Source organism: Monopterus albus, unplaced genomic scaffold (assembly GCF_001952655.1).
Source record: "Monopterus albus unplaced genomic scaffold, M_albus_1.0 scaffold427.1, whole genome shotgun sequence".
NCBI lineage: Eukaryota > Metazoa > Chordata > Actinopteri > Synbranchiformes > Synbranchidae > Monopterus > Monopterus albus.
The window spans coordinates 252,117-264,531 of NW_018128307.1; the positions used below are offsets into that span (position 1 = coordinate 252,117).

The window sequence follows — 12,415 nt, forward strand, 5'->3', positions numbered from 1 at the left end:
CAAACAGTGGAGGCGTGGAACCTTAACCCCCGGGAGCGGCTAGTTGCCATGGAAGCACAGGTCAGTTCCCCTTTTTCCCAACTGGGGTTCTTGATGAGCACACTCATTATTACTTCTTCTCTCTCTCTTCATCTGCTTTTCCACAGAGGAAAGACTTCCCTAAGGGGATCCCTCAGTGTGGGACTGATGCTCTGAGATTTGCCCTTTGCTCTCACAAGATACAGGGTGACTGATTCTCTTCTCTGTTCAGTTTATCTGATGATAAAGACCATTGGTCAGAGTGAATGAATGTGTGAATGTGAAACAGCATTGCATTAAACAAGAATGGGTGCAACTTTCTACAACCCCAAATCAGAAAATGTTGGCACAGTATGTACAATCAAGATTGATACACTGAAAACAACACAGCAGCACATTATCTGATGTGACACCTCATCAACTTTATTCTTTGTTCAAAATAAAACTCTTTAACTCTGATGCTGCAACACATTCCAATAAAAGTTGGGACAGTAAAGCATTGACCACGGTGTGATGCTGCCGTTACTTTTCACAACACTTAAAGACATTTAGGGACACCAAGTGATTCAATGTGTCAGGTGTCATTCTGTCCCATTCTGCCTATGAACAAGTCTTAAGGTACAACAGTCCTGGGTTTTCGTTGATGTAATTTGCATTTCAAAACATGCCACACATTCTCTACTGGGGACAGGTGGGGGCTGCAGGCAGGCCAGTCCAGCACTCGCACTCTTTTCCTCCACAGCCAGGCCTTGATCATGTGGCAGTGTGAGGTTTGTATTGTCTTGTTGAAATGGGCGTCTCTGGAAAAGACATTGTCTTGAAGGCAGCAGATGTTGCTCCAACATCTCTGTATTGTTCAGCATTAATGGAGCCATCACAGAAGTGTGGGTGACCTTTGCCCTGGACACTGACACAACCCCAGACCATGACAGACCCTGGCTTTTGGACTTGTTGCTGCTAACATTCTGGATGGTCCTTTAGTCTTTGGTCCAGAGCACACGGCGTCCATTCCTTCCAAAAAGACCTTAAACACTGATTGGTCTGACCAGAGTCCACGTTTCCACTGTGTGATGGTCCATCCCAGGTGCCTCTGAGCCCAGAGCAGTCGACTTCTGGACACTGTTAACATAGAGCTTCCTTTTGGCACAGTCCACTTTTAAGCAGCGTATATGGATGTAACTACGTATTGTAGTGGCTAACACAGGTGAGCCAAAGTCATCCTGAGCCCATGTAGTTATATCGCTGGAAAAAGAGTGACAATTCTTGATGCGGTGCCGTCTGAGGGATCAGAGAGCTTGGTCATCCAGCTGAGGCTCGGCCTTTACACACTGAAATCCTCCAGAATCTTTGAATCTTTTGATGATGCTCTGCACCGTAGAGGGTGACAGATCCAAACTAAACATTTCAATCATTTTCTCACACATACAGTATGTTGGCAAACTGGTGGTCTTCGGCCCATCTTTGCTCCTAAAGGGCTTGGCCTTTCAGGAAACACCTGGAAACCCTAACCCAACACCTGTTGACATCACCTGGTTCAAATGGAATCATCATTTCATTGTTTACCTTGTTACTGGCCCCGAAATGCAGCCGACCCAACTGTTATCGGAATGTGTTGCAGCATCGGAACTGAAGTGAGTGTTTATTTTGAACAAAGAAACAAACTGACGAAGTGTCACATCAAATAATGTGCTGCTGTGTTGTTTTCAATGTAATACAGGACACAGAGGATTTACACATCGCTTTTTTCAGTTTTAATTTTGATTTTACATACCGTCCCAACTGATTTGGGTTTGCACACTGGGAGACCGAGAGAGATGAGTTGTGAGGGACTGCAGTGAAAAACTGACAGAGCTAGAGTTTCTTGTGACTTGTGTCACTTTTCTGTTCCATTTTAACAGGTGATTTGCGCTGCATCTCTTTAAAAACTGACTTTTCAATTCTTGGCAACAGCTATTTTACCTTTTACATTTTATGTGTCTTTCATTACGAGCTATACAGCAGAAATTCTATGTTCACTTTACAAAATAATCCACCAGGAATGAGCACTTGCTCACTTGTGGGGTGTTAAAGTTGGCTATGGGTGTCAGGTCAGATTGGTAACTTGGTTTTCTTATTCTTTCATTAGACATTGATTTAATAGTTTTTCTAGCTATAGATGCCATTTTAGGATTAAGGTTGCATGGTTGGCTTGTTTGGCTTCTAGTATTTAGAGTTTTGTTTTCTTTTATTAAACTTGTCCATATTGCTACTATAGACCAAATTACTGGTGGAAGGTACAGACCAGTCGGTGAACTCGGTGAACTGAAAAACTATTTACCTTAAAATGTGTTTATGTTCACACTGTGTTTGTTTTTCTGCCTCTGTATCAGGAGAAGACATCAGTCTGTCCATCTCTCGGGTCCTGAACTGCAGATACTTCTGTAACAAAATGTGGCAGACGCTAAGATTCACACTTGGAGTGATGAGTGAAAACACAACACCAGTGGGAACACTGGAAGAGGTACAGCAAAGAAACTGCTGCAAAGAAAGGACTTCACTTTCACACCTTTGTGCCGGCGACAGCCATGGTCAGATGCATTTATATTTTCAGGTTGTCTGTTCATCCATCCATCCCATTTGGAATCTATGATAAGTTGATTAGATTTTGGTAATCAGGGGTCACAGAGGTTAAGGTGACTCTGCCCTCATGTCAATCCCATTCTTGTGACCACCATATCTCAGGAACGCCTTGAGAGAATGTCTTCAAATTCAGCACAAACGTCTACTTGGATTCAAGGACGATTTGACAACCCTCTGTAAAAGTGTCTAAGTGAAGGCAGCACATTTCTGATCTTGAGCCTTGAGCCAAATTCAGACTTGCAAACAGAGTAGTGCTTGACGTTGTTTTGTGCCCTGTCCAGTGCATTCTTTCATGCCAAACCCCTAGCAGAGACTGGGAGAGCAGGTTCAGAAATGACTGCGGGCATGGCCGGGGTTGTATGCTCAAATCTTATTCTGCTCTTACAAATAGCACACACTCTTGTGCACACTCAAATGCTGACTTGCTTACTAAGTGGTGCTTGAAATCTGGTTTGTGTGCTGTCAAACATTTTTGACATCAATATGTGCCATAGATGTTGGCTAGAGCTAACTCACTGACAGGACCAGCGTGAATAAAGTAGGATCCTCTCTCTGTTCACTCAACCTCACATCTCGACGATCTTTTCAAAAAAGCAATCGGAGAGCTCAGCTCAGATCAGTTTGAAAACTGCTTTTTTCAGTCTGTCCATCTTATCGTTGGTTCCTCTAGGCCCGCTACAGGACAGCCGGACTCAGCTCAACGTCCTGAGTCACGACCGCCTGTAGCCTGGAACGCATTTACAAAACTGTCATGACACAACACGGCTAATATCTGTTACTTTTTGACTTAAAATAACCTTTTTGTGCGTTTTGTAACAACATTTTCCACAACAAAGACATTGTACACATTACATAGTGTGAACTGAACCAGTTCTAACAAATGACCTCTGCATGGCGTTTACTGCAGATGTACGTTTACTGAGAAAAGGCACACATGCAAAAATCAGTTGGACACGGAGAAATGCACATACAAAAACATTTTCACTCACTTGGCTCGAGGGGCCGGCCCAAGTCTTTATGGGCCCTAAGAAGAATTTGATTTGGGGGCCCCCCACCGCCTCTTCACTGCCAGTATTAGCTATTGTCAGTGCTTGATCATTCGCACACAGACTGTAAATCTAACACAGCCATTATCAATTATATTAACTGTAGCTGTTTGCTTTCATCAGCCCAGCATGTTTTACCCCTCTTTGGGTTTTAATTTTTAAAGGTAGCAAACTCACACAGGGGTGCTAAATGCTAAGTGGCATACTGAAGATGGTGTCCTGAAAACTAACAAAACAAACCAGAAGACAATGTGTTTGGTCCAAACAAATTAATCTGTTTCAAAATGCATACTGAAGCTAAGGTGTACTGAATATGCAACTCTTTAGGGACATTTGTTTTTCTCTTTTCCAGACAGTTCCTCTGAGCGGCATGGACCGGTGGATCTGCTCCAGACTCTACAGCACAGTTTTACAATGTGAGCTGGCCTTTGAAGCCTATGAGTTGCACACTGTCACATCTGCCCTGTACTCCTTCTGGGTCCATAGCCTGTGTGATGTCTACATGGTGAGGAGCGTAACTCTTGTATAGCATTAGGGGAACACTGTTAATGTCATTAAAAAGGACAGATTAGACATTAGACATGTCCCCATTGTAAGTGGGTACTTACTCCTCAGTCTAAAAACAAAGAGTGATCTGTTTACTTGTTTTATTCATAGTAACAGTCACAGGATATTAAAAATTTGATTTTAACAGTATCATATTGATAAAGCCAGTGTTTGGCTGAGCTGTTGATTGTTACCCCAGCATGGACGTAACAAGTGTTTGTCATTTCCTTCTCTATTTGTGTGTTTGTCCTGTAGGAACATGTGAAGCCTGTGCTGGTCCAGCAGGACGAAGGTGCAGCGTTCCAGACTGAGAGAGAGCACAGTGGCAGAGCAAAGCACGTGGCCAGCAGCGTCCTCTATCATTGTGTGTCTGTATCTCTTGCCTTGCTGTCCCCCTTCATGCCTTTCATCACTGAGGAGCTATGGCAGAGACTCCAGCCGTTCAGACCTGGAGCTGCTGCCCAGACCAGCCTGTGTTTAGAACCATACCCCTGCTCCTCTCAGCTGGTAGGACCACAAGCATCATACTGCCTTACAACCACAACAAGGGTTTTCTTTCTCTAGATTTATGTAATTGAAACATTTACAGTGGAATTGAACCATGTTTAGAGACAGACATGGAATTTCTACCATTTTTGTCTATATCTGAAGCCTAACCTTTTTGCTTTAAGCTTCGTTTTTCTAACTGGTAAGATGCTGTTCCCAGTACCAAGTGGATGCTTTTTCAGAAGACAGTATAGTCCAACAGCAGTCACCCTGGAATGACCTGTGGATAGCTTTTCTTTGTTTTGACACAACATGTATTCAATGGCCACATCATTCAAATGTCATGAACAGTTTTTTAAACTAAACTATCACCAAAATTCTGCTTTGCACATTCACGTGCTATTTTCAAGATTGTTAAAATTATGTTCAGAATTTAAAACGTAACACAAAATGACTTTAAACTGCAATTAGCTAAATCTGCTAAAAAGAAATGACTAAAAAGAAGTTTTAAATACTTTTTGGAATGTCTTGCTGGCCTCAAACGCAGAATAAGCTTATGCAAACAAAAGTATTTTGATTTGATCATTAGATTTTGTACTGTTACCAAATGACTGTGTGGTAAAGGGGGTTTTAGTGACAGTATACATGGCAACCCAAATTGTTTTGGAAATGGTGTTGTACATTAATGACACTTCCAAAGGCGACATTGTGTAAAAAAGGTTTGTATGGATTTTCAACTTTCCTTGTGTTTTAGCTCATGTGCTCCTTTTTAAACTCATCATCCTCCCAGACACACTGGCATTTTCCTGAAGAGGAAAGAAATTTCCTGCTGGTTCAAGAAGTGATCCGAGTGGCCCGCTCTCTACGAGCCCAGTGTGGCATGACCAAAGAAAAGCCTTCCAGTAAGTCATTTAACAGCTGAAAACAACCAGTTCCAGAATAGACCTGACGTTGTAAAGTGTCCTGAGATGACTTTTGTTGTGATTTGGCGCTATACAAATAAAATAGAATTTGAATTTGATGACTACTATATTGAATTCAGTTTTACTTGTATAGCACCAAATCAGCTGCTTCTGTGTGTGCCATAATGGCCACCGAAACAAAAAGGATGGAGGGATGGATGACCATTTGCTTGTATGTTGTGTATTTCAGTGTGGGCAGTGTGTTCACCCAGCCAGGCCCAGGTTTTCCATAATTTCCGATCAGCTCTTTGTACTTTAAGCCGGATCTCCGCCCTCAATATCTACTATCCTCATAAAGCAGACAGCCTCCTCTCTGACCACTGCACTCCTCCACCTAAAGGAAGCCTCATTGGTGTGGTGGACCATATGTGTCAGCTACACCTTCATGTTCAGGTATGCTTAACTTGAATCTCCTTCTGATGCAGAGGTTAGGTGCTTCTCATAAGTACCAATTGTATGAAAGTCCACAATTATTACCTGACTTACTGTATTCTGGAGGATTTTTCACTGTGATCTGACATTTTATAGACTAAATGATTGATCAAGGAATAGACACATTCTGCAAAATATAAATAAGATCGCCCTAATCATGTTTCTGTCTTAGTCATCTGACTACTTTTTTTCTCATCCTCTGTTTCCTTTGCACTTAAACTCCTCTGAGTGGCTTACATCACATAGCATCACACAGGATGGAAGCTCCATAAATACAGAAGTAGCAGTGAAGGCAGAGTCGTGTGCTAAATTAGCTGGTTTTCTGGAAAGTTAATGTGTCAACACCTGTGCTGTGCATGAACAAGCTAAACGAGCACCGTCATGTTTATGGTGAACTGAGTGGATCAGTTTGCAACTAGAGAACATGAACGTGAGTATTGTTCACATGCAAGTAGGCGGCAAAGGCTTTGTTTGCTCACTTTCTAATATTGGTAATTTTCTGTGATCTGAAGAAAGAAGTTGTGTATTTGTGATTTTCTTTTTCCAAACAATATCAGTAGCCAGTTTGGGTTTTTAATGTGAAGGAGCAGCAACAGGAAATGTTTTGTTTGTAAACTAAAGTGACAAGGGTTAGCACTAGAGGCCATAAACTTTTTCAGTGTGTCTAAATTTGTGACGTCTCAGAGATGGACATCACTAAAACTAGGAGAGTGGTGTTTTGTGTCGTTGTTGGTTATCTCTGAGCTAATGGGCTTTTAGGAAAACACCAGGAGGAGAGAGTAAACCACCCGACCTGTCAACTAGTTTTAGCTCAGGGAACGCTTGTTGTTTGGACCCAGTGGATTTTAAAATAATGTCACTGGACACTTGTCAGCCTCGGATTTAATAATATGGGTGGTTTTACATAGAGGGAGAGGAGTAAAAATAAGATAAGATGGGCCTGATTGATTCATGGTTAAGCCATGGCTGGTTTGCTGCTGTAACCCTTTAGTAGGCTGAAATTATCAGAAGGTGGTAACCTCTGTGTCATGATTACATTTCAGACATGGCACAGCAGCAGCTGTGGCTGGATGACTGGAATGTTTATATGTTGCTGAGTGTCATTAATTTCCTAAGATGAGGGCAGAGCGGAGGCTGGCTGCTAACTTGGTCTGCTTTTTTTATTGCTGTGTGCTCCTTTTCTTTGGTATGGTCATTTAACCATTTACTCACCAGCAACAGTTGAAAAATGCCCGGCTCTACCACAGACTAGTCAGAGTGTGGAGCAAATTGAATCAGTACATCCAAGATCAGAATCCTCCAGTGCTGTAAAAAACTGAGAACTGTGTGTATTAGTTCATTATAATATGTGTGAATTGAATTTGGAGCTAGTTCCTGTTGAGTGTTAACATGGACAGTACTGGTCAACACACTGCTGGTGTGTGGTGTTTAGTAAAGAAAGTGGCACCTCCACCACTGTCTGGTTTGGCTCAGCAACCAAACAGGACGAGTACAGACTTCAGTGGACAGTCAGGACTGCAGAAAAGGTCATTGGTGTGAGCCTGCCCTCCATGCAGGACCTGTACATCGCACGGGTCCAAAGGAGGGCAGAGAGGATCACTGCAGACCCCTCACACCCCGGATACAATCTGTTTGAACTCCTCCCCTCTGGACAGCATTACAGGTCACTGTGCACCAAGACAGCTAGGCACAAGGACAGTTTCTTCCCCCTGGCTGTTACTCTAATGAACACTTAACCAGCGATGGTGTAACAAAACACAACAATCACCCCAGTGCAGTACATCGTAAACATAACCACTGTCCACATCAAGCTGAAAAGCCCTTCAGCTGTAATGTATATACATGTGTATATGTATAGTCTCCCTTTTTCTTCCATCCTTTTCCTGTTTTGGATTGCACATATTTCCTATTTGAATGCACACATTTTCTGCTTTATCCTAAGTGTTTTTATTTTTTATTTCTTAATTTTTAGCATTGTTATTTTCTGTAACGTGTTGCCTTACAATCACACTGAGCGTCTCTGTACCGGAGTCAGATTCTTTCAGTGTTCATCATACTCGGCCATTAAGACAGGTCTGAGTATGCAGCATAACAGTCATGCTGGTATGTCATTTGTGTTGTAGCTAGTGTTATTTACTGACAAATATGTTGCTTATTTTGTTGCATTTAGCTGTGTCTGTGGCAAGGGCCCTTCTCTTCTTCATTCCCTCCCTCTTTCATCCACCTTTCCTTTTCTACCGAACATAACGGCGGCTCATTCCACCGTGTCTTCTCTAAAATGTTACCGCTGGAAAAGCAAGTAGACGGTTGCTACAGCATGCGTGTTGCCAAGAGACATAATGACATCATTTTTGACACTGAGGCAGGAGTAAGAGTTCAGTTCAATTCATTCATTTTCTACCGCTTAGTCCCTGAACCCGGGGCACGGGGGGGGGGGGGGGCCGGGCGAGCGTGTGGCACCGAGAGAGAACCCACGCAAGCACGGGGAGAACATGCAAACTCCACACAGAACCCAGAACCTTCTCACTGTGAGGCAACGGTGCTAACCACTGCGCCACCCCCAGTTCATTTCAATTTAGTTTTATTTGTATAGCACCAAATCACAACAAAAGTTGTCTCAGGACACTTTACAAAGGTAAATAATAACAGTAAGGTCTAGACCTTACTGTTATTATTATTATAGAGGAAAACCCAACAATTTCCCCTGAGCAGCACTTGGTGACAGCGGGCAGGAAAAACTCCCTTTAATAGAAGAAACCTCTGACGGACCCTGGCTCTTGCTGGGCGGCCTTCTGCCTCGACCGGTTGGGGTGAGTTTCACCGTCATACACGGACTGAGAGGTCCTGTCTGCCTGTTCCTGCTTCCTATATTATCACTCGTCAGGTTGACTCTTCACAGCAGGTCAGACGAGCCTCAGGCCACAAGGAAATGTCCCCAGTGGGCTCTCGGCCACTGAACCTAAGATTACGACATAAACATGATCCTGGTTAAGATCCACATTTTCATTCACAACATGTAGCTTGTCACAGTAAAACAGACTCTGTCATTAGCATACAGTAACTCACAGCATGAAAAGACGCCTTCGTGGTTTATGCTTGAGAGCCTCCTCATCCCCAGGTCCTCTGAGCCCAGTGGTGTCAACACGGGCAGAGGCTTCGGCCTGTTCAGCTGTTTTTCCACAGCCACTCTCCTCTGATTTAAACCTCTACTGTTTATCCAGCAGTGTGTTTTTTTTTTTTTTTGGTTAATATTTTTCAGCAAGTGATTTGTAGCCAAGTTAAATGGAAACATTTCAAGTTACAGTATCTGAAAAAGGTTTGCCTTATAAATATGCAGTCAAGCAGCGTCCTGCATGACGTGCAGGTGTCTGTGATTTGCCCAGGCAGGGGGCCAGCATTCACCTCCCACCCCCACTACTGCAACTAAAAATAACTCACCAGATCTAAATGAATTGCAAGATTGCAGATTGCCATAATTCACAGAGACAAGCTTCACTGAAAAACAACAAGTTTTTTTTTAATCAAATGCATCATTACTGCCAAAGCTAAAATCAAGACAATGTACTGACAAATAATTTTCACTGTACACCCGAGTATAACCCAGGCATAATTATTAGGATGTTCATCATGTGTAACATAAAATATTATGTGATCTTGACTCTCAGAGTGGAACGAACATCGACAAACAGATCCTGCAGCTCTTCCAGCGCAGAGAGAAGCTTGTTCCAAAGCTGGAGGACATCCTCTGCAGAGTCCGGTCTCCAGACTACCTGACTAAGGTTCCTGTTCATGTCAGACAGCAGATGGACATTAAGGTGAGCACTGGGTATCCATGTGCAGGGGCGCTGCTATGGGTTATTTATAAGTGGGTATTTCTGCCTTGAACCTATGGAAATTTGTATTAAATTCAATGTTGTATAGACAAACAACAAATAATCATGTCACAATATGTAAATGAACACCTTATTATACATTTATGTGAAATGTAATTTATGGCCATTTTTATTTCTACTTTTTTCAAAGTTCCTAAAATTAATTTAAATAAAAATGGGTTCTTATAAAATTCAATATGATAAAATAACGTTTGACCATAACAGCTTTTTAATTCATAATTAGGTTTTTAAGATATTCTTTAATTATTTTAGTGTGCTGCTTCATTCCTTTGTTTTAATATGTTATGTGCAGTAATTCTGTTTTACTATAGTTTCATGCTAGCATCATCTGATTCATATTTTGTTCCTTATGTTCAGATGTCATCGTTGCAGCAGGAACTGAAGATCATTGAGGACCAGCTGAAGATGCTGCAAGAGATTCAGGATGAGTAGAGCCACCGTGCAGCACAGTGACTCTGTGGACATCAGAACTAATTATATTAAAGCCATTATTTGTAATGTTGCCTGTTCCTTTGATCTCTGCACTGCTTCGGTAAAGAAGACTTAATGTCACTGACAGTTTATTCACATGATACAGTAGCTCACTGTCAAACTAGTCCAGCAGTACTACAGTGTATACTGCACTGATCAAGATCTGATTTCCAGCAAGTTAGTCCATTAAATCATAAAATATCCTCATTTTGCCAGCTGCTTCTCCCACATTACATCACTAAAATGGATACACCTACAAAAATGACCCCAAATATTCATGTAGTGTTGTGTAGCTGTATTCTCTTTGCCCAAACAATAGGAATTGGTGTTGTCAGTGACAGGTGCAAGGCCATGGCTGCTTCTCAATAATATGTTCCCTACTGGGGCAGTAGACCACCCTACAAACATCAGTGCAGCAATGTTGAGAGAGGTGGAAATGGTAGTTAGGTGGGGAAGATCAGGATTGGCCTCTGGGTCTAATTGCTTACCTTGTATGCCGTATAAAGATGATTCAAACATGTTGCAATTTTTGTGGCGGATTCTCAGAGTAGATTGAAGGAAGTAGCTTGTTCCTTAGTCATGGAGAAGAACAGGAGGGAATTTTATGAGAAGAAAGATTTGGTTGAGGTAGCGCAGTTTGGGTTTATTAGCCTTCTGACTGTAGAAGGTAAGATTGTCAAGTTTATGAGGAATAAGCTTATTGACACCTCAGTGCAGAAAGCCAGAATACAAGGATTTCCTGGATGCTTGGAGCACACAAGCATGATCTGGAATCAGTTTCAGTCAGCAAAGAGGGGAGAAACAGGCTTCCATATGAGAGAGTGTGAGGATGCTGCTCCTGTCAATCTGGTTGTGAACTCTGACCCTGATGAGGCACATTTCCTGCTTTTGACACCTCACATCTGCCTAAATCAAGCTGTAGAATCTCACCACAATAAAACAACCAGACATAATGTATGTCCAAGTCGGTGATAGATGCCTCCTATGTACTGAGAGGAGACAGAGAATACCATGTGAACTTCAATTAGGACACAGTATGTCTTAATAATCTGAGCCAGCACATCGCTGCTTCTTCTTCTGTTTCCTGTTAAATCAATGAATGAAGATACCCAATAGTGCCCCTATGGTTGGAGTAGGTATTACACCCGTACTGTTAACTACATGTTATGTGGAAAAAGTCAACAAAACGTTAAACATATTCCTATAAAGCCTACAAGCTAATAAATAAAACATTTTTTTAAATATATGAATTCACATTCTTTTTACAAAATAAAATACTGTTAAAACAAGTGTTTTTTCTGGGTATATTTTGTTTTAAATAGACGGGTGTTTGTTGTCGCTGCTCCAGTGAGCTCGGACTCGGAGCCCAGTGTTTGTCTCCGCATTCAGCGGATTCGGCATCGGGTTGTGGGGGCCGCGGTACTTTGTTGGAACACTAGTAGGATACACTCTGGGGAAAAGTCTGTGGGGAGGCCAGTACACAGACTTACGGAGGAGCGGCCGGGGACCTGAGACCTTGGTGCCTTTGAGTCGCAGGTCCCCGAGGAGAGGTATGTATTATTGTGTGTAATATAGATATATATAGATATATATAGATATACTTTTTACAAAATAAAATACTGTTAAAACATGTTTTTTTTCTGGGTATATTTTGTTTTAAATAGACGGGTGTTTGTTGTCGCTGCTCCAGTGAGCTCGGACTCGGAGCCCAGTGTTTGTCTCCGCATTCAGCGGATTCGGCATCGGGTTGTGGGGGCCGCGGTACTTTGTTGGAACACTAGTAGGATACACTCTGGGGAAAAGTCTGTGGGGAGGCCAGTACACAGACTTACGGAGGAGCGGCCGGGGACCTGAGACCTTGGTGCCTTTGAGTCGCAGGTCCCCGAGGAGAGGTATGTATTATTGTGTGTAATATAGATATATATAGATATATATAGATATA

The 12,415-nt window shown here is 42.3% G+C and overlaps 1 protein-coding gene across 1 annotated transcript in view; it reads left to right on the plus strand.

The window, feature by feature from the left end:
• The window catches only part of vars2 (valyl-tRNA synthetase 2, mitochondrial), a 51,469-nt gene extending 40,501 nt beyond the window's left edge, over window positions 1-10,968 (plus strand). The window contains exons 22-30 of the mRNA XM_020586876.1: window positions 8-60; window positions 147-225; window positions 2,388-2,518; window positions 4,036-4,188; window positions 4,485-4,736; window positions 5,506-5,617; window positions 5,868-6,070; window positions 9,775-9,924; window positions 10,360-10,968. Of these exons, the coding sequence (XP_020442532.1) occupies window positions 8-60; window positions 147-225; window positions 2,388-2,518; window positions 4,036-4,188; window positions 4,485-4,736; window positions 5,506-5,617; window positions 5,868-6,070; window positions 9,775-9,924; window positions 10,360-10,434 (1,208 nt within the window). The 3' untranslated portion in view covers window positions 10,435-10,968. The remainder of the gene's footprint in view (window positions 1-7; window positions 61-146; window positions 226-2,387; window positions 2,519-4,035; window positions 4,189-4,484; window positions 4,737-5,505; window positions 5,618-5,867; window positions 6,071-9,774; window positions 9,925-10,359) is intronic.
• Window positions 10,969-12,415: the final 1,447 nt, after the last annotated feature.